This window comes from Lipotes vexillifer, unplaced genomic scaffold, assembly GCF_000442215.2.
Source record: "Lipotes vexillifer unplaced genomic scaffold, Lipotes_vexillifer_v1.1 scaffold940, whole genome shotgun sequence".
Taxonomy (NCBI): Eukaryota; Metazoa; Chordata; class Mammalia; order Artiodactyla; family Lipotidae; genus Lipotes; species Lipotes vexillifer.
In genome coordinates, this window is record NW_006775864.1 from 966549 (window position 1) to 989717 (window position 23169).

Genomic DNA, 23169 nt, shown 5'->3' on the forward strand with positions numbered 1-23169 from the left:
AGAAAAAGGTGGGGATGGGGGAAGGACTGGGAAATTGAGCTACCCTCACCTGGTCAGTAGTGTGTCTCCTTCTTGCACTGAATACAAGAAACGTCACTGCAGATCACCTTCTTAGATCCCATCCTGATGTCTAACAGGAGTACTTCCCTATAGGAACTGAGGTCTGCCATGTGAGGTTAGTTCAGAGCCTGGGCCCCATGCAGAGCTTAGGGCTTCTACTGGAACACCCACGGCCCAAACAACTTGACAATGGGTCTTCCTCTCCTGGGCTTCCTGGTACTCCTGTAGGCGTGGTTGGGAGTCAGCTGGCTCTTTCTCCACATCCCCTGCATCGCATTTCTCAGTCTCCTGCTGAGGGAGCCGCTGATGATGACCTTGCTCCCTTGACTGACATTGTCCTGATTTTTATCAAGCATACTGAGCCATATAGCTTCTCTGGTTCATGCAATTTATCATCACTCTCTATGACAAAAATGTAAGGGTTAGGTTGTTTCTACTGGCCACTGGAAGAAAGAATCGGAAATTGAGCTGAGGTTCTAAGATACATACTCTTTCATGGGCTTTTTGACGTACGGGCAGAACAAGGGCATTTCCTGCCAGGCAGCCCATTGACTCCTGTTCTACAGGTGTCTGGTTGTTTCTTACCCTCCACCAGGTGTGTGAGTATCCCCTAATTTCCCAAAACAGTGATAGTAACTGAAATTTCTTCTGAGAGAAAGAATTTAGCATTAGGTCAGCTTGAAAAGATGCAGTGTGGTGAATAGATGTGATAACCAGTCTCGGTCCTTTTCTGGAAGGCCCCAGGGGCCTTGGCAAGGTAAGCACGGCACCATCCACCTTTGTCCTCTTCCTGTAACACGGCCAGAGATGGAATCAACAGAGACCTAGCGCAGCTTACTAACCAAATGACCTGGCTCAGATTTTATAGTTTCCGTAAATGGAATATTTTAAGCCTTATTTTTTTTTTTTTAACTCTTGACTGCATCAAAAGGAAACAAGAATTTATTATTGGTCATGGTTCCAACAGTGGAAAAAGCATCAGAAGTTGGATGTGTTACTCTTTACCCTAATGGAAAGAGAAGCGAGAAGCAAAATAGCTTGAATGTAGAAAGCAATCAGCCCCCTATCTGCTGGGACAGGCCCCAGAGATGCGGGAGACAAGGTTTCAGAATGGACCCTTACCTCAGAGAGCTGGCACCTTCCTCCCTTCAGAGCAGGGTGCTGAAATCTCCCTCCGTACCGCTTGCCAGATCAACTCAAATGTATTTCTTAAGATTCAGGTGCCATAAATCATCTTGTGAAGGGAAAAATAGTGACTTTTCCAAATTAAGTCAACACAACTGGAAAATCTGGACATTTGTATGAATGACAATACCTGAATAACTCCTTTCTAAGTTCAGAGCATTTGCTCATTTATTATATCAAGCCTGAACTCGCAGTACAGTTGCCTACCTTTAAATTGCCTATCTCTAAATAAAACAAAAACAAAACAAAAAAAGCTATTGGCATATGTGAGAAGGCACAGCAGCAGTTTTTACACAATTCCAATACGGCCCTCACTTACTTTATTGTGTCATTTGCTTAGATGTTGTGACTGTTTACACAACAGCTCACTGAGTGCAAGACTTTTTCCTCCTTTTATTGCTAAGCACAAGCACATGCACAGATACTGGGACAAGTGTACACCTAACATCCTGAAAGGGCTGGTGAGTTATTAGAATGGAATTTTAGTCATATGCCTGGAGACTTGAATTGTCAAGTGCAGGTTTACTGGCCACACAGCCTCCATGAGATTCCATTCATTCCCCAGCTTCCTGCATGGGAAGCTATTCTCAGGGCCTCCCCCTTCCTTTCCCTTCCCTTCCCTCCTCTGCCTGCTGCTGCCTGGCATCTTCTTCCCATCATTCACCTGAAACTCCTCTCAACAAAGACCGTCTAGCTGTCAAATTAAAAGTCCAAACCTTCATCTTAATGGACTTTGCTATGAAATCTGACAATGCCGACCACATTGCTTTTCTGGAAATTCTTTGCTTGTTTCTCCTCCACCCTCTCTGTCCATTTTCTTTCTTGACCTCCACAATGGCCAGCTCCCTCTCTTTCTGTTCTCTAAATGCTGTTGGAATCCAAAAGATTCCAGTGACGTCTCTCCTGCTACCAGTCATTTACCTGATGATTCCTAAAATGGGATTTTCAGCCCAGAGAATGCTCTTGAGATCCAGACTTCGATAGCCATTTGCCTACCTCATGTATCAGGTTCATCATCCTTTCTTTGACATTCCCTAAATTTCTCATCTTCTTCCCTGTGATCTACCTTGGTGAAGCACATCACCATCCTCTTAGTCACCTGAGCTAGAAACCCAGGATTAATCTCCACACCATCTTCCCACCTAAATCCCAACATTCCCAAGCTGGTTATACCTCCTAACTCTCTTTCCACTTTCTCTTCCTCTCCATTTCCACTACTCTCTTATTATTTCTCTTTTGTATTAACATAGGAGCATCACATCTGGCCTCCATGACTCCATCCCCCTGAAATCCGTCTTTCATCTCACTGTAGATCCTTTAAAACACAAATTTGATCTTGAAAATCTCCTGCTTAAAATACTTTAATGGCAGGGACTTCCCTGGTGGCGCAGTGGTTGAGAGTCCGCCTGCCGATGCAGGGGACACGGGTTCGTGCCCCAGTCCAGGAGGATCCCACATGCCGCGGAGCGGCTGGGCCCGTGAGCCATGGCCGCTGAGGCTGCGCGTCCGGAGCCTGTGCTCTGCAAGGGGAGAGGCCACGGCAGTGAGAGGCCCGCGTACCGCAAAACAACAACAACAAAAAAAAAACAAAAAAAAATACTTTATTGGTTTCCCATTAGTTTCAGAATGAAGTTCAACCTTCTTAAATAGGAAGAAGTAAATGCAGAAAAGCAAGAATAAACCAAAAGGCAAAATAACTTCTTATTCGGACAAAGTTTGTTGTGCTATGACCCTTACCCACTGTCTATTGTGACCTACTCCTGCTACCCTCTCAAACTGATCTCTTCAGCCCTATTGTACCATCGATGGGTACACTCCTACCTGAGTGTTCATATAGAACTTCACCATTCTGCTTCCTTTACGTAGGAGTCCTTATCTCACTTACCTCCTTATTCACCTGGATAACTTAACCTTCAACACATAGCTCAAATATGTTACCTCTTCTAGGAAACCCTCCTTCCGGACCTCCTTTCCCTCACCCACTCTCCTGTGTGTTCATAATAATAATTGAACTGAACTCTCAATCTGTATCTTTTCTCTCATTTATTCTGCTGAGTTTCTTGTAATGTTTGACACGTAATGGAAACACAGTGGATGTTTGATGATTAGATGAGTGAATGAATGAATGGGTGAATATTAGGCCAAATAACAAAGCAAAGTAATATTGTATAAAGAGCATTGTGCAATGTCTTGTGAGATACAGTGTCAAACTTCTGGTTTGGGAGCCAATCTGCTGTGTAATTGAAAGAATTGTGTAACCTTTCTGGACCTCAGTTGCTTACCTGTAAAATAAGGAGATCATACTAAGGCATATGTCCATGTTTAGCTCTAATATTCTGTCATCTCCATGACTGTCATTTCACAGAAAAAACACAACTAGCCATGAACTGAGTTTTATATTAAAGAATCGGTGCATGGCCTACACAGCTTCATTATGGATGTACCCCATCTGGGCAGCCAGTTTACAGAACAGGCTCCTAAATTCCTGCAGCTTGAACGTAAATGTGTCTTTCAAAGGAAGAGGTGCATGCCCCGGTGGGAAAACTCGAGCTTACCAGTCCCTCTGAGATTTTTTTATTAAATATTCCTGTTATTGAATTTCATTGACTTCTAAGAGGGTTGAATGATGTTCAGTCTATCAGAGAGAGATGCTGCTCCTGGGTGGGGGGATGTAAGTGTGACACGATAGTGACTGGGTCCTTGTCCTACTTCAGTGTGCCTTTCCCCTTTCTTGTAGATGGAAGCCCTTACACCTGGTGGGTGGGCAAAGCCAACGAGAAGCACTACTACTGGGGCGGCTCCGGGCCTGGAATTCAGAAATGTGCCTGCGGCATCGAGCGCAACTGCACGGACCCCAAATACTACTGCAACTGTGACGCGGATTACAAGCAGTGGTGAGTGCGGGGAGCTAGCATGCGAGCTCACCCTCCTAGCATGCCTGTAGGTCACGCTAATTAGATGGAAGAGAAAGTGTGAAAAGTGCTGAAGTAATAAGATAATAGGTTAGAAGGGTTTAGAGCTAACCCAGTTGGCAAATGTCAGGGACGTTCTGAAAAATATAAAAGCGGAAAGAGGTCAGTGCTACAAGGGTAGGCATTTAGAATAGAAGAACACATAATTGATGTGTTCATATTTTATTCAGAGAGCGAAATAATGAGCCATGTAGTAGACAGTGATTTGCATTATAAAATGCGCTTTGTGACAATAGAGGGGGTGGCCGTGGGCAGGGAGCCCGTGTGCAGGCGTGTGAGAGCATTCTCTGCAAACAGCCTCCTATGGTGAGTGCTTCCACCTCCTGCAATGTTTGCTTTGAGTAGCTGGATGAGGGGAAAAAAAAAAAAAATGAAGGGGAAAAGAAAGGGAAAAAATTGTGCTTTGCTCTCGGTTTCAGCAACAGTGCTTACCAGTCTACTTTTCTTTTATGCCTTGAACTGTTTATAACTCTGATACAAATCAGTTCAAGGAAGATCTATTTTGGGTTTCTTTCATCCCTCTACTGGCTTTTGTCCTGCTTCACGGTGAATGGCTGGTTCTGTGTCAGTAATAGATAAAGATAAATCAGCTGTCATTGCATAAGAAAAAGGCCCCAGAAGTTGGAGAGGAAGAATATAAACTTGAGTGCGGTTCTTCCCAGACGCACACATCCTGCACCTGCTTCTGGTTTTCTGACATGTGGAGAGGCCGGCTGTGCTACATTCCCACCTCTGGGCGGCAGCAGAGAGCAAAGTCCTGCATTTCCTCACGTGACCAACCACAATTTACTCTTGTCGCCTCTGTTTTACACTATTTGGGACAATTTACAAGACAAGGTCATCCTACCAGTTTACTGAAAACTAATTCTGAATGTAAAGTTATATGATTGTCAGGTTGGATGCTTATTTTCCAAAAGCCATTTTTCTTCTAGTAAATGAAATGAATCACCAAGGCTGAACGTTTCAGTGGCCTAGAATTTGTATGTGTGTGTATAAATAGTTATCATTATTCTTTAATTATGTTTTATCATAAAGATGAAATCATGATACTCACTTTTTAATTTTGTTTGAAAGGTGTATCTACACGCACGCACACACACACATTCATACCCAGTACGAAAACTAGAAATCAGGAGAATGAAATCAGAAGGACCTGGGCTTTGAAGATAACTTTTCACTCAGTCAGTCAGTCGGTCCTTCATTCTGTTAGTCATTTACTCAGCAAATATTGATGGAGCTCTAATGTGTCAGGGAGTCTTCTAGGTACTGCGAATAAAACAGAGAATGGCAATAACAAGAACCCCTGCCCTGACTTATGTTCCTGTCACTTCTTACTAGTTGTGGGTCCTTAAGCAAGTTCCGTGGGCTCTCAGATTCATTTCTCTGTTCAGCTTTGACTCACACCCGCTTCGGGAAGCAGACTTTGAGTGCAGCCTCCCTGACCAGAAATGAGAGCACTGTCCCAAGATGGTTCATTGTCCAGGGAACCCAGACTGTTCAATTCTTTTTGTACTACCACAGAAGAGAGTTGACATATTCAGAAGGAAAAGGGAAATCTTGTGTGTGAATCCAAGTGAAATTCATTTTTGTCAGATGTCATTCCAAGTGCTAGGGATACAGTGACAAATAGAACATGCTCTTTGTCCTCAAGGTACTCAAAAACTAGTTAGGAAAAAACCACACACACAAATAGACGACATAAAACAATCAGTGCTCTGAAGAAGACATTGCAGGATACAACCAAACCAGTGCAAGAAAATTTAAAGTCCAACTGAGGGAGAGCTGGGAGGAGTTAGGAAAGTCCTTACAAGACAGGGATGCTTGAGAGAGAAGTAAGAGTTTGTCAGGCACACTCTTCCTTGCATGATTGACTTGGAGGAGAAGCCTGAGGAAGGGCAGCCAGTTTGGGGAACTGTCAGCGCAGTAGATCTGGAATGTGATGTGGAGAAGAGGGAGAAAGCACAGTAAGGCTGAGCACCTGGGCGGGAAAGCGTTAGAGCTGCCATTCTTTGCAGAGAGCGGCAGGAGTTCGGATTTATTGGCAGTGAGCCCCGTGGAGGAAACCTTGATAGGGACGGCGGCGGGAGGGGAGGAAAACAGTCAGCAAAGGATGTCAAGATAGTCCTTGAAAGGCATCGCTGGTGGTCCAGTGATTAAGACTTCACGCTCCCAATGCAGGGGCCTGGGTTCAGCCTCTGGTCAGGAAACTAGATCCCACATGCATGCCACAACTAAGAGTTCACATGCCACAACTAAGAAGTCTTCATGCCACAACTAAAAGATCCCACATGCCGCAACAAAGATCCCATGTGCCACCCAGTGCAGCCATAAATGAATGAATGAATGAATGAATGAATGAATGAATGAATAAATAAGTAAATAAGTAAATAAATAAGTAAATAAGTAAATAAATAAATAAATAAATAAGTGTGTGTGTGTATACACACACACACACACACACACACACACATATGTATATATACATAAAAAGAAAGGCATCAAGGGCAAGACCATGGAAAAAGGGGAATATATGTAAGATGTTTGGGAAGTGGTACCTACAGCACTTGATAGTTATAACTACGTGAGAAGAAAGAGAGGAGTCTGGGTTGGCTCCCCACTGGGCACCTAGAAATGGTTAAATTCCTTATCAGGCTAGGAAATAACAATTTGAGGGGGTAGGTGATGAGTTCAGCTTTGAAAGTATTAAATTTGAGGCTCCAGCATAACACCATGTCTAAACCCAGAGGGGCACCATTAATGGGATTACTGATTAAACATACAGGCTTCAGAGCAATGTATTGCCAAGAACACACCTGAATTCAAATCACAGATGGGAAGATGGTGTAGACAGATCTGTTCAGCCTCACTCACAGACACACCCGTCTAGCAAGCTCTTGACTGGATTATAACTTTTCACAGTTACCTGGGGACTTGGACAGTGCTGATGTCTTGTTCCCTTCCAGCTGAGTAGCAGCTAAGACATCCTCACCCCTTGGCTTCTATGAAGTCTGTGTAATGTCTCATGATAGGGGCACTATATTTTGAGCAAACTGAAAAGTATAATAAATATGTTTACAATAAATAGCTATTAAAATGATCTTCCCTATTTGGCACAAGAAAAGAAGTTTTTGGTGATGTCTTACGGGGCTTTGAATTCACCAGCACCTGGCAAAGTTCTGTTCTGTGGATGCTTTCAATATTTTAGAATGATTGGTTCGTTTCTAGAGGTGTGTTCCAAAGTTCCCAGGAGCAGTAGAGAGAGACCTGGACTTGGAGGCAGAAGACTTTACATCCAGGCCAAGATTTGCCACTTTGGGGGCAGGTTTTTAACCAGTCTGAAACTTAGATTTGTCATCTGTATGATAAAAATAAATCTTGACTGGTAGCTTTTTGTGAGAGTTAAATAGAATGTGGAATAGGAAAATATTCTGTGAATTGTACAGTGCAGATACATACCTATTTGCAATTCTTAATTATGTAATTCTCATTGCAATTCTTAATGGCTCCAAATGAATCTTAAGAAATGAAAGCAGACTGTGGAAAGAGGTGCCTTTGCGTTCTCGACCTGCTGTGCCACAGGGCTCAAGTCGAATTCTAGAATACCACGTGGCAGTGATACGGCGCAGCCTTTATCAGAGAAACTTACAAATCAGAGACCATCAAGAGAAGAGAAGGTCCAGGTCCACCAACCCTATCAACCCTCACAGAGAGATGCTGGGCCCAGGCTCTTGTGCTGAGCACAGTGTTCCAAAGAACCCCTGGCTTCTCCTCCCATAGGGCAAGAATGAGAGCAATTTTGTCAGTGGGGGAATCAGATTCTGAGGGCACCAGGCCAGCTGGGCATAGGGCCAGCTCTTTACTGCATTGTCTGGTAGTCCCGCAGGAGCAGGAAGGAAGCCAGGGCCCCTGCAGGAAGCTGACTTGAGTGCAGCCTCCCTGACGGAGAGAACTGGGGAGCATTTGCAGCAGGTTCATTGTCCAGGCTACCCGGAGTGTGTGCTCCATGGTCACTGGTCTCCAGTTCTTTTCGTCCTACCACAGAGGACAGCTGAGAAACTCAGAAAAAGGAAAATCTAGTGCATACACCCAAGTGAAATTCGCATATGTGAAACCACATTTGTTGTGGTGTAAAAGTAAAAATAGAGGTTCTACTGAATCTCATGCTTCCAGACTCCAGCTAAGAAAGTTACTTCTTCCAGTCATCTTACCTCAATCACAGAGAATCATTTGGTTAAACTGGGCTGAGACGAATGGGTGCAAAGTTTCCTCCTACGCCGTTTCCTCTTTATGTGACCTAAGCTGGGCATTTTGCCTCCTCTAAGATTTCACGCCAGCACGATGTAGATAGTGCTTCCCAATTCACGGAAAGGTCTGGTAAAGCGCTCTCATAAATGAGTTTTTAAAATTGCAGTAGAGTATATTATTTTTATTACTTGAATGTTGAATGGAAGTGCAGCTAAAATCTTAAAAATTTTATTTTCTTTATTTTATTGAAGTATAGTTGATTTACAATGTTGTGTTAATTTCTTCCATACAGAAAGTGACTCAGTTATACATATACATATATATATATATTCTTTTTCATATGCTTTTCCATTGTTTTGTCACAGGATATTGAATAGTTTCCTGTGCTGTACAGTAGGGCCTTGTTGTTTATCCATCCTGTATGTAATAGTTTGCCTCTGCTAACCCCAAACTCCCAGTGCATCCCTCCCCCACCCTTGACAACCACAAGTCTGTTCTCTATGTCTGTGAGTCAGTTTGTTTCTTAGACATGTTGATTTGTGTCGTATTTTAGATTCCACACATGAATGATATCATATGGTATTTGTCTTTCTCTTTCTGACTTACTTCACTTAGTATGATAATCTCCAGGTCCATCCATGTTGCTGCAAATGGCATTATTTCATTCTTTTTTATGGCTGAGTAATATTCCATTGTATATATGTACCACATCTTCTTTATCCATTCATCTATCTATGGACATTTAGTTTATTAGCTATTGTAAATAGTGCTGCTATGAACAAAGGGGTGCATGTATCTTTTCAAATTATAGTTTTGTCTGGGTATTTGCCCAGGAGTGGGATTGCTGGAATCATTAAAAATTTCTTAAAGTTCAGATACATAAATTGGGGCCCAGGAAAATTTTAATTACTTTCTAAACTTACATTGGAAATGAGAAGTGGAGATAAGACTAAGACCCAGATTTCCAAACTTCCAGTCCAGTGTTTTTCTACAATATCATGATCTAGGAAGACTACTCTTGTTTTTATCTTTTTAATGATTTATGAATTTAATATTTTCACTAGTTATATGTAAGTTTTAAATTTAAATCTTAAACAATAGACAACGTATTATATGTTCTTTTTTTGAAGAACTCTAAAACTTAGATTAAGCATTTTTTCTTATTTACTAGAGTAAAATACACAAAAATGGAGCTGAGATAAATTAGATTATAGCTCCAAGTGTGATTGTGTCTCACAGCAAAGTGGCAGTGGGCTGTGAGAAGTATAAGCACCTCGATAATTGCCCTATTTTCTGTGCCATGAGAAATTCTGCACAGTTATTTCTGAGATTGAATGTAATTTAACATTTATGATTTACTATTCACAGCAATAGTAAATATTCCCACCTAGAGTGCCAGAATCCTACTTAAGTGAGCCTTGGTCTCAGCTAAGAGCCCACCACTGGGTAATTCCTGGTCTCTGACAGCCCGACTCAATGAGCTAAATCATCACATCTGAAATTAGCAGTTCCAAAATGGAATTACCAAGTGAAGGTGTGCCATTCATTGCTTCCGTACCTTCTTGCATGTACTTGTAGAAATTCTGGGTAGTTGTGTCCTGGCCAAGATAGGCACGTACACGGGAGGAAATAAGTGAGGTGAAAATCCATTAGCACAGTCTTTGTGTTATAATTAGTAATCAATTCCCACCTCAATAGTAGAAAGGCACATACTAACCGGTAGTGCCCTATTCCATAGACCAGAAATTGGCGTGTCTGTGGGGCTTTTCTTCCTGGGCCAGAAATAATCCATGACAATGTTTACAGGCAGCAGAACCTCTTCACTGCTTCAAACCCAGAATCTTAACTTCTGATTGGCTCAGATTACTGTCCAACTACTAACAGCAAAATATTTGGAATATTTTTTAAAGTAATCATCCTATATTTTTTCATTGTTCTAATTTCATCTAATCAGTAACATTTTTCTGTGAAACATGTTCAGTTTTACTCAAAGTGAAATATTTATATGTGCATTCTCACCCATCATGTTGTTCAAATAATAATAATTGTGAACATTTTGAGTGTTAATTATGTGCCAAATATTGTTCAAGAGCTTAAATGTATCATGTCATTTAAACATCACATTGACCCAATGATGAAGGTGCTGTTTCTCCTCATTTTGCAGATGAGGAGATGAAGCCCCAGAGAGGTTAAGTTACTTCCCCAAGGTCACACAGCTAACAAGTCATAGAGCTGAGATTCAAGCCCAGGACAGGCAAACTCCAGATTCAAGCTCAAATATTACTCTGTAAAAGTTTCAACACATGTACTATATATAGTATGATTTCATTTTTTCCAATTTTTAAAATTGTTATAAAATACACATAAAAAATTTACTGTCTTACCAGTTTTTAAGTATATGTAGTTCAGTGGTATTAAGTATTCATTTTGTTGTGCAACCATCACCACAGTCCATCTCTGGAACTCTTTTCATCTTGCAAAACTGAAACGCTCTACTCGTTAAACAATAACTCCCAATCTCTCCCTCCCCCAAGTACCTGGTAACTACCATTCTACTTTCTGTCTCTATGAATTTGACTGCTCTGGCGCCTCATATAAATGGAATCATACAGTCTTTTTGTGGTTGGCTTATTTCACTTAGCATAATGTCCTCAAAGTTCTTCTGTGTTGTAGCATGTGTCAGAATCTCCTTCCTCTTTAAGGCTGAATAATATTTCATGGTATGTGTGCACCACATTGTATCCATTCATCTGTCAGTAGACACTTGGGTTGCTTCCACCTCTCAGCGATTATGAATAATGCTGCTATGAACATGAGTGTAGGATTTCAATTTTATTATCTACTTTTACTCACCTCTGTGGTATTCCTTACTTGGTTTTTCGGTTCACATTATTTTCTAAATGTAACCTGGTTTTGAATCCTAGTTCTGTTCCTTGCTAGCTCAGCGACCTTGAACAAGTTACAAAAGTGCTCTGTGACTATTTCCTTAGAAAAAAAATTGAAACAGTTATAATACCTACCTTGTGTGATAGATGTGAAGTTTAAATGAGAGGATACTCCTAAGTGAGAATGCACATCTGTATTTCACTAGTAAATGCTCCCCTAACATTTATTGTAATTGTCTTGACTACATCCAGTAAATACACTCTGAGTTAGGTCGTGACTGTCCCGAGGTACAGCCCATTGGTGTTCACCAATCACTTCTCCCTGCCTTCCGCTCTGGCTGTCTTGCCTGAGTGCCCTGGTGCTGCCTCGTGAGATTCTTGTGCTGCTGGTGACGGCTGTCTCAGTCTGTGACTATCACTAATGCTATTATAGGAGACAGATGTGGAAACCCTACTGTGTCTTTCAGCGAGACCTTACTGAGGGGCTGGGACTTAGAGAAATCTGACGCCGAGAGAAATGTACCACTTCTGCCTGAAGTGACCGCTGTCAGAGACCACAAGCAGCACTCTGATCCCCGAGGCCCTGCCTGGCTCCCAGCGATCCTCCCCCTGGATCTCCACCCAGCTCTCACTAATGATCTTCCTGGTGCAGCCCTGAGCATTAGGATCTAGGCTGGAACCTCCTTGAGAACCCACAGGAGGAGGGAAGTCCTTCCTCCCCACCCCAAGCCCTACCTCAGTTCCTAGAGGAGGAACATTTGTTTCTCAGGCTGATTGATGGTAAAAACATTAATTCCCTTTCAGGAGAAAAGTCTCAGCTTCAAACAGTTTACAACAAAGAGCTGAGTCTATCACTGGCCTGGAACAGGCCATCACGGTGGGTATATATTCCCAAATCTACATTTCAGTCCTAGGTGATACCACCTCTGGGGCAGTAGTCTGACCCACAATGTGCAATGACAACATCAGTCCAGTTTCATTTCGTGATCAAGGAAGGGAAGTCAAGGAAGCCACCTTTAAGGGAAATTTGGAAATTGCTGTCAAAACTTTCATGTATCAATTCTTTGACTGAGCTTTTCATTATCTGGCATTTACATTCTTGTATGAATACAAACAAATATAAATACTGAGATTTTATTTTCCACTTTTTTGTAGCAGCCCAAACAAAACAAACCCTAATAGAAGTGTCTATTAACAGAGTTTTAGAGAATTACACTGTATTTAGGCTGTTAAAGGAAGGCAGTAGATACACAGACACTTGCATAGAAAGATGCCCAGATGAAAGGGCAAAAAACACTTTGAAGAACACCGTGTATGAGATGAGTCTGTTTTTTTAAAAATGCATAGAGATCCATAACCCTTATACATACATAGACAATTTCTGGAAACTATACAATAAAAACTATTGTAGACTAAGGTTGTGGGGACTTATAGAAGACTTGTCTTTAGCCATACTACATCTTAAATTTACTCTTTGATTTTTTTGCCATGATCGTATTTGACCTGTTCAATTAAGATGTTTTAAAGTAGTTTAAAAAACTAAAATTAAAAAGTAGGGACCCCGCAGGCACCCTGTTTCATAATGAAACAATAGTAAATTGTTTTCTTTTTAAAAAACAGATAGAAGAATAATTTTCAACAACAACATGGCATCCCTGCTCTTGATTCCACCAGCCCCAATACTCGAATGAGTGTCTAGGCAAATGGGAAGATTCCCCTTTCCTATTTAGCACAGTGAAAGCAAGAACATCCATGCCATTAGCCTTACTGCAAAATATGTTTTTTTCTCATTGATCTGAATTCTGTGAAACAGCTATTTGTGCTTTTAATCTCTGGGATCCTGCTTTTGATAATAATTGCTTACATCCCGATACTCAGTAGTCTTCTTTATGGATATTATAGGAATGTGATTTTATGAGGACCACTGATATCACTATGAGTAACACTTCTGGTTGCTAAACAGACCAAAACAATAGTTGATATTCAAATAAATGTGTATGCGCATATAAAATAAAATATTAAAATGGGTAGCTATGGATATATTTCCTCTTTAGATACATAAATGGAGGTGCCCTTTTGATGTAATGAAGGCCATCTTGATTAAGTTAAACTTGGTTAAAAAAATTTTTTTTAGAAAGAAGAAAGAAAAAGGAAACTTTATTTTAATGCTGTTTAGCCCCAAAGCATGTGTTTCAGTATCAGAGCATTGCCAGAATGAATTTAAGAAAGGTTCTACACCCTGGGTATTTTATGCCTTATACTTACTCTTCTGAAGTTCACTGGCCAGATTTCCTCTACCGTAAAGTTGCATCTAAATAGGATATTCCTCAAAAATCTAGCAGGTAAACTCATTTAGAAGCCTAACTACTTTTCAATACGTGGGTCAGGGCTAAGAGCCCAAGGCAAGGGCTTCTGCTCTTTCATTAGGAATCCACCTCGGGATGTGAAATAGGAAATATCTGCCAGGCTCATCCAGCAGGTGCTGGATAGCTCAAGATACAAAGCAGCCCTGTGACTTAAAAGACTCACTGGCAGTGGGGACAGGGAAATGTCTCTTTTAGCTTGCAGAAAAAGCATAAAAATGATCTATTATATTCTGTCTCAGGGACACTTTGGTGCCAACTTGCTTGGCATAGCATAGTATTCTCCTGTCACCTCGTGGATTGTATCATGACAGATAGGTAATTGGGCTCCGGAGACGATGTCAGCAAAGTGTCAATATGGTTTGACCAGTGCCCCTAAATAATATTGATGACAGGAAAGGGAGAGAGATTAATCAGGTGTGAACCTGTCAGATGTTCAGAGCGTGAGGTGGGTTCCCGAAATAGGCAAAACTAACAAAAGAATGCTAAATGGACTTGAACAGAATAGCTTATTTAGTGATCTTGAGAAAAACAGAGCTAAGATCCAAGAGAGATTTATAATAAAGTTCATTTTCCATCAGCATGCCTCTCTCCAAAATGCTTTAAAAAGAGGGAGATCTATTATTATATTTTCTGGGGGAAAAATTGCATTCTTCCTAAAAATGAGTCATGAAAAACAGATCAAATTAAAAGGCGTGTCACTAAGCTGAAAGCAAAGTGCCGACAAAGCTATTGTGAGGCATATTATCAGTGTGGGTCATGGGGAATCCACACATGCTGAAGCCTATTTGTCTCTTTACTCTGTATCCCACTGAAAGATCAAATCCATTACACCCGAAAGTCATCATCACACTTTTCCTTATCATGCCAACCACCTCTCCTGGGTCTTTCACAGATACCTGACCCTCTGTTACTACAGCGTTTCTCTTTGTTCTAAATCTAAGTTCGGAGCAGTATCGCAACAACCTTCCAAAATAACTTCCAACCTTGACTCTCCCCCCATCCTACAACTTTATAACTGTCATTATCACTGTATGGCTTCACATAAATTGGAATGACCCAGGAACCATTAAAAATGCTGATCATTAGGCCCTGCCTCAGAATAATTAAATCAGTATCTTTGGGGATCAGGTCTGGTTACTGTGGATTTTCTGCAAACTCTGGAGATTTCAAGTGTGTCACCAGGGTTGAGAACCACTGATTTCGGGTTAGGTCGAGCTGCACTAAATAAAGGAAGGAAGGAGGGAGGGAGGGAGGGAGGATTGAAGGGTGGCTTAAACAAGATGAAAGCTTATTTCAATTTCCTTTTTGTGTGAGAGAAGCCCACGCTCCTCCCAACAATCTTCTATGGCATTCTTAGGGTTTGACCACATCCTCAGGATCCAGTAAGGCTTCTAGAGCTGCAGCCATCACATTCACATTGCAGGTGGAAGGTAGAGAAGGGGAAAAAGAAAGCATGACTTCTCTCTCTGAAAATGCCTTTCCATACATACTTTTATTTACATATCGTTAGCTGCGTGACTACACTTAGCTTCATGACCACACCTAGCTGCAAAGATGGCTGAGTTATGTAGCCTTTAACTGGGCATGAATGTGCCTCCCTAAAAATGAGGGTTCTGTTACCAAAGAAGAAGGGGGAAATGAGCATTAGGAGGCAACTAACAGTTTCTGTTTCAACTGTTAATTCTTCAAAAGAGCCCTGCTAATATCCTGTTCACACACCTTCAAGGGCTCCCCGTTAGCTTCATGGTTAAATCCACACTCCTTCAGTTACTATTTAGAGTTCCGAAGTCTCTCCTCCTTTTACCTTCTCAGCTTTTCCTCACTCTACATCATGGACATTCTGAAAATATGGTTACTTTATCATTTCTGGCCCTTCTGTCTGCACCTGAACTATCCCATCACACTCCTGCCAGTTAAACATCATTCTGCAGTGAAGACCAGCTCGAGGAAGTCTCCCTCACTTTGCCCACACCCCCAATATCTAGCAACAGCTCCTGAATTAAAAACTTGCCTCCCCACATTCCCTAAGCAAATTACATTTACTATAAAGTTATATTGTATCTTAACTGTAATTCTTTGCCTCTATATCTTGTCTTCTCTCTCAAAATGGTAAGATTCATGATGCCAAACACCATGGCTCATTTGTGTTTGTAAACCCTTCGTACCTACCACTTAGCAGCTACTCAGTAACTATTTGCAATTTGAATTAAATTTGTAGCCCTTTAGAGCAGCGGTCCCCAACTTATTTGGCACCAGGGACCGGTTTTGTGGAAGATAATTTTTCCATGGATGAGGGTGGGGGGATCGTTCAGGCAGTAATGCAAGCAATGGGGAGCGGCAGATGAAGCTTTGCTGGCTCGCCTGCCACACACCTGCTGCTTTGTGGCCCGGTTCCTAACAGGCTGCAGACTGGTACCAGTACATGCCTTGGGGGTTGGGGACCCCTGCCTTAGAGATTTAGGGGTTTTCTTTAGTGTTTGAAAACTATCTTTTTGTCATGAGCCATAAACACACACAGAGACACACCCGATACTTTTGTCCTTGTAGATATTTTTTACTATGCACAGAAAAAATTGGAAAGTTATTTTCTACTAAATAGTAAGGTAATTTGGCCAAGAGAGTTTTGAAAATGCTAATCATATGTGTCTACTAATATGTTTATCTATACTTGCACACACATGTACACACATATATATGTTAAATGTACATACTACCTTACTAAGTGTGATGTATGATATGCATTAATTTTTTGGGAACCATGCTAATTGTGTTAGGCTAGTTTAATGCCTGACATTAGCACAAAATAAGTTACTCTATATGCAGGGAGATAAATGATCAAGATGGAAATAGAGGATGTTTGCAAAATTTGAGAAAATGAGCATGGATGATAATACTTTTCCTCCTATGTTTGTCAGCACTGAGAATGGTGTACCTTTACCGTAGACTAGTGAGGTAGGCAGGATAATGGTCCTCAAAGATGTTCACATCCTAATCCCTAGACCCTGTGAAAATGTTACCCTGTATGGCAGAAGGGACTTTGCAGAATGTGATTAATGGTAGAAGCCTGAGATGGGAGATTATCCTGGATTATCAAGGTGAGCCTTTAAAAATAGAGAAACTGTAGATAGCCTCATCCACCAGAGGGCAGACAGCAGAAGCAAGAAGAACTACAGTCCTGCAGCTTACGGAACGAAAACCACAATCACAGAAAGATAGACAAAATGTAAAGGCAGAAGACTATGACCCAGATGAAGGAACAAGATAAAACCCCAGAAAAACAACTAAATGAAGTGGAGATAGGCAACCTTCCAGAAAAAGAATTCAGAATAATGATAGTGAACATGATCCAGGACCTCGGAAAAAGCATGGAGGCTTCAAAAAAAAAAAAAAAAAAAAATGGAGGCAAAGATCGAGAAGATGCAAGGAATGTTTAACAAACACCTAGAAGAATTAAAGAACAAACGAACAGAGATGAACAATACCATAGCTGAAATGAAAACTACACTAGAAGGAATCAACAGCACAATAACTGAGGCAGAGGAATGGATAAGTGACCTGGAAGACAGAATGATGGAATTCACTGCCACAGAACAGAATAAAGAAAAAAGAATGAAAAGAAAGGTAGACAGCCTAAGAGACCTCTGGGACAACACTAAACGTACCAACATTCACATAATAGGGGTCCCAGAAGGAGAAGAGAGAGAGAAAGGACCCGAGAAAATATTTGAAGAGATTATAGTTGAAAACTTCCCTAACATGAGAAAGAAAATAGCCACCCAAGTCCAGGACGCACAGAGAGTCCCAGGCAGGATAAACCCAAGGAGAAACACACCAAGACAAATAGTAATCAAATTGACAAAAATTAAAGACAAAGAAAAATTATTGAAAGCAACAAGGGAAAAATGACAAATAACATACAAGGGAACTCCCATAAGGTTAACAACTAATTTCTCAGCAGAAGCTCTACAGGCCAGAAGGAAGTGTCACCATGTATTTAAAGTGATGAAAGGGAAGAAGCTACAACCAAGATTACTCTACCCAGCAAGGATCTCATTCAGATTCAACAGAAAAATCAAAAATTTTTAAAGAAGCAAAAGCTAAGAGAATTCAGCACCACCAAACGAGCTTTACAACAAATGCTAAAAGAACTTCTCTAAGAGGGAAACACAAGAGAAGAAAAGGACCTGCAAAAACAAACCCAAAACAATTAAGAAAATGGTAATAGGAACATACATATCAATAATTACCTTAAATGTGAATGGATTAAATGCTCCAACCAAAAGACACAGACAGGCTGAATGGATATAAAAAGACCCGTATATATGCCGTCTACAAGAGACCTAATTCAAACCTACAGACATATACAGACTGAAGTGAGGGGATGGAAAAAGATATTCCATGCAAATGCAATTCAAAAGAAAGCTGGAGTAGCAATACTCATATCAGATAAAATAGACTTTGAAGTAAAGAATGTTACAAGAGACAAGGAAAGACACTACATAATGATCTAGGGATCAATCCAAGAAGAAGATATAACAATTATAAACATTTATGCACCCAAAATAGGAGCACCTCAATACATACGGCAAATGTTAACAGCTATAAAGGAGGAAATCAACGGTAACAAAATAATAGTGAGGGACTTTAACACCTCAGTTACACCAATGGACAGATCATCAAGACAGAAAATTAATAAAGAAACACAAGCTTTAAATGATACAGTAGACCAGATAGATTTAATTGATATCTATAGGACATTCCATCTGAAAACAGCAGATGACACTTTCTTCTCAAGTGCACACTGAATATTCTCCAGGATAGATCACGTCTTGGGTCACAAATCAAGCCTTGGTAAGTTTAAGAAAATTGAAATCATATTAAGCTTCTTTTCTGACCACAATGCTATGAGATTAGAAATAAATTACAGAAAAAAAAAAAAAGTAAAAAACACAGCCACATGGAGGCCAAACAATAAGTTCCTGAATAACCCAGAGGTCACTGAAGAAATCAAAGAGGAAATCAAAAAATACCTAGAGACAAATGACATTGAAAACACGATGATCCAGAGCCTATAGGATGCAGCAAAAGCAGTTCTAAGAGGGAAGTTTATAGCAATGCAGTCCTACCTCAGGAAATAAGAAAAATCTCAAACAATTTAAGCTTACACCTAAAGGAACTAGAGAAAGAAGAACAAACAAAACCCAAAGTTAATAGAAGGAAATAAATCATAAAGATCAGATCAGAAACAAATGAATAGAAACCAAGAAAACAATAGCAAAGATCAATAAAACTAAAAGCTGGTTCTTTAAGACGATGAACAAAATTGATAAACCATTAGCCAGACTCATCAAGAAAAAGAGGGAGTGGACTCAAATCAACAAAATTAGAAACGAAAAAGGAGAATTTACAACAGACACTGCAAATACAAACCATCCTAAGAGACTACTACAAGCAACTCAATGCCAATAAAATGGACAAACTGGAAGAAATGGACAAACTCTTAGAAACATATAACCTTCCGAGATTGAACCAGGAAGAAATAGAAATTATGAATAGACCAATCACAAGTAATGAAATTGAAACTGTGATTAAAAATCTTCCAACAAACATAAGTCCAGGACCAGATGGCTTCACAGGCGAATTGTATCAAACATTTACAGAAGAGCTAACACCCATTCTTCTCAAACGCTTCCAAAAATTTGCAGAGGAAGGAACACTCCCATCCTCATTCTATGAGCCCACCATGACCCTATTACCCAAACCAGGCAAAGATACTATAAAAAAAGAAAATTACAGACCAGTGTCACTGATGAATATAGATACAAAGATCCTCCACAAAATACTAGCAAACAGAATCCAACAACACATTAAAAGGATCATACACCATGATCAAGTGGGACTTATCCCAGAGATGCAAGACTTCTTCAATATACACAAAGCAATCAATGTGATACACCATATTAACAAACTGAAGGATAAAAACCATATGATCATCTCAATAGATGCAGAAAAAGCTTTTAACAGAATCCAACACCCATTTATGATAAAAACTCTCCAGAAAGTGGGCATAGAGGGAACCTATGTCAGCATAATAAAGGCCATATACAACAACCCCACAGCAAACATCATTCTCAATGGTGAAAAACTGAAAGCATTTCCTCTAAGATCAGGAACAAGACAAGGATGTCCACTCTCGCCACTGTTATTCAACGTCGTTTTGGAAATCCTAGCCATGGCAATCAGAGAAGAAAAACAAAAGGAATACAGATTGGAAAAGAAGAAATAAAACTGTCACTGTTTGCAGATGACATGATACTATACATAGAAAATCCTAAAGATGCCACCAGGAAACTACTCGACCTAATCAATGAATCTGGTAAAGTTTCAGGGTACAAAATTAATGCACAGAAATCTCTTGCAATCCTATACACTAACAATGAAAGATCAGAAAAAGAAATTAAGGAAACAATACCATTCACCATTGCAACAAAGAGAATAAAGTACCTAGGTATAAACCTACCTAAGGAGGTAAAAGACCTGTACTCAGAAAACTATAAGACACTGATGAAAGAAATCAAAGATGATAACAACAGATGGAGAGATATACCATGTTCTTGGATTGCAAGAATCAGTATTGTGAAAATGACTATACTACCCAAAGCAATCCACAGATTCAATGCAATCCCCATCATATTACCAGTGGTATATTTGCAGAACTAGAACAAAAAATCTCAAAATTTGTATGGAGACATAAAAGACACCGAATAGCCAAAGCAATCTTGAGAGAAAAAAAAAAACAGAGCTGGAGGAATCAGACTCCCTGACTTCAGTCTATACTACAAAGCCACAGTCATCAAGACAATATGGTACGGGCACAAAAACAGAAATATAGATCAATGGAACAGGATAGAAAGCCCAGAGATAAACCCACATACCTATGGTCAACTGATCTATGACAAAGGGGGCAAGGATATGCAATGGAGAAAAGACAGTCTCTTCAATAAGTGGTGCTGGGAAAACTGGACAGCTACATGTAAAAGAATGAAATTAGAACACTCCCTAACACCATACACAAGAATAAACTCCAAATGGATTAAAGACCTAAATGTAAGACTATAAAACTCTTAGAGGAAAACATAGGAAGAACACTCTTTGACATAAACCACAGCAAGATATTTTTTGATCCACCTCCCAGAGTAATGGAAATAAAAACAAAAATAAACAAATGGGACCTAATGAAACTTAAAAGCTTTTACACAGCAAAGGAGACTATAAACAAGACAAAAAGACAACCTTCAGAATGGGAGAAAATACTTGCAAACATATCAGCAGACAAAGGATTAATCTCCAAAATATATAAACAGCTCATGCAGCTCAATATCAAAAAAACAAACAACACACTCCAAAAATGGCTGGAAGACCTAAATAGACATTTCTACAGAGAAGTCATACAGATGGCAAGCAAACCCATGAAAGGATGCTTAGCATCACTAATCATTAGAGAAATGCAAATCAAAACTACCATGAGGTATCACCTCACGCCAGTTAGAATTGAGCATCATCAGAAAATCTACAAACATGGACTTCCCTGGGGGCACAGTGGTTAAGAATCTGCCTGCCACTGCAGGGATCGAACACACGTTCAATCCCTGTTCCGAGAAGATCCCACATGCCACGGAGCAGCTAAGCCTGTGTGCCACAACTACTGAACCCACACGCCACAACTACTGAAGCCTGCGCACCTACAGCCCGAGCTCCGCAAGAAGAGAAGCCCCTGCTTGCTGCAACTAGAGAAAGCCCACGCACAGCAATGAAGACCCAACACAGCCAAAAATAAATAAATAAATTTATGATAAATAAATAATAAATAAAATTTAAAAAAAAAGAATCTACAAACAATAAATGCTGTGGAGAAAAGGGAACCCTCTTGCACTGTTGGTGGGAATGTAAATTGATACAGCTACTATGGAGAACAGTGTGGAGGTTCCTTAATAAACTAAAATGGGGGCACCATATGACCCACCAATCCCACACCCGGGCATATACCCAGAGAAGACCATAATTCAAAAAGACACATGCACCCCAATGTTCATTGCAGCACTATTTACAATAGCCAGGTCATGGAGGCAACCTAAATGTCCATCGACAGATGAATGGCTAAAGAAGATGTGGTACATATATACAATGGAATATTACTCAGCCATAAAAAGGGGCACAATTGGGTCATTTGTAGAGATGTGGCTGGACCTAGAGACTGTCATACAGAGTGAAGTAAGTCAGAAAGAGAAAAATATCATATATTAACGCATATATGTGGAATCTAGATAAATGGTACAGATGAACTGGTTTGCAAGGCAGAAACAGAGACACAGATGTAGAGAACAAACATATGGACACCAAGTGGGGAAAAAGTGGGGATGGGGGGAGTGGAATGAATTGGGAGATTGGGATTGACATATATACACTAATATGTATAAAATAGATAACTAATAAGAACCCGCTGTATATAGCACAGGGGACTCTACTTTGCTGTACGGTAGAAACTAACACAACATTGCAAAACAGCTATACCCCAATTTAAAAAAAGAAAAGAAAAGAAAATGCAGAATTGCAGGAACCGGATTTCTAAATTAATTAATTTATTTATTTATTTAAAAAAATTAAAAATAGAGAAACTTTCCCAGCTGTGGTCAGAAAGAAATCTGGTATCTAATGACAGAAAAAGGAACAGAGAGATGGTTTATTGCTATTTTTTTAAGAAGAAAGAGTGGGTCCATGAACCAAGAAATGTAGGTATCTTCTAAAAGCTGGAAAGGGAAAGAAAATGGATTCTTTCATAGAAGCTCCAGAAGGAAGCTTGGCCCCGATAACCTTTTGATTCTGGTCCAGTCAGACGCATGTGGGAATTTTCACCTACAGAAGTGTAAGATGATGACTCTGTGTTGTTTTAAACCACTCACTTTGCAGTAATTTGCTACGGCAGCAATAGAATACTAATAGGTCTACTTTCTACTGCGCTGATGTCATTAAAAACACTCCACAAAACTTTTTTTCTCTCTCTCATAGTGGTGTAGAGTCAAGGTTGACTGATAAAATAGCCTTGCAGATAACTGAAAAGGATGTCCATAAAGGTACTGTCGTGGCCAACACACACTCCCCTGCCTGTTCACTGCTTGCTGATGCAGGAGCTTCAAGCCTGTGCAGAGGACATGCAGGGCCTTCCTTCCATGTGTGGCCCTCTCTGGACCAGCGAAGATTGGTTGCCTGTTCTTACCTGTGATCAGATCTCCTTCAAGTGAGTGATTATAACACTGATGACAGTAATTTTGAAAACTCACAAATATCCATTTACATATCCAAGCATTCAGCCTGTGTCTGAGTCTCTGTTATGCATCTGGCCTGTGGTCCTCAAGAATCACTGGGCAGGCAGGTAGCTTTAGTGCTTGTGCCTCCTGC

The 23169-nt window shown here is 40.4% G+C and overlaps 1 protein-coding gene across 1 annotated transcript in view; it reads left to right on the plus strand.

Moving 5' to 3' along the window:
* Positions 1–23169, plus strand: part of LOC103075697 (contactin-associated protein-like 2) — a gene marked incomplete at its 3' end in the record, with an annotated part of 1289195 nt that overhangs the window by 957052 nt on the left and 308974 nt on the right. Inside the window, exon 12 of the mRNA XM_007450234.1 lies at positions 3983–4139. Coding sequence (XP_007450296.1) covers positions 3983–4139 — 157 coding nt within the window. The remainder of the gene's footprint in view (positions 1–3982; positions 4140–23169) is intronic.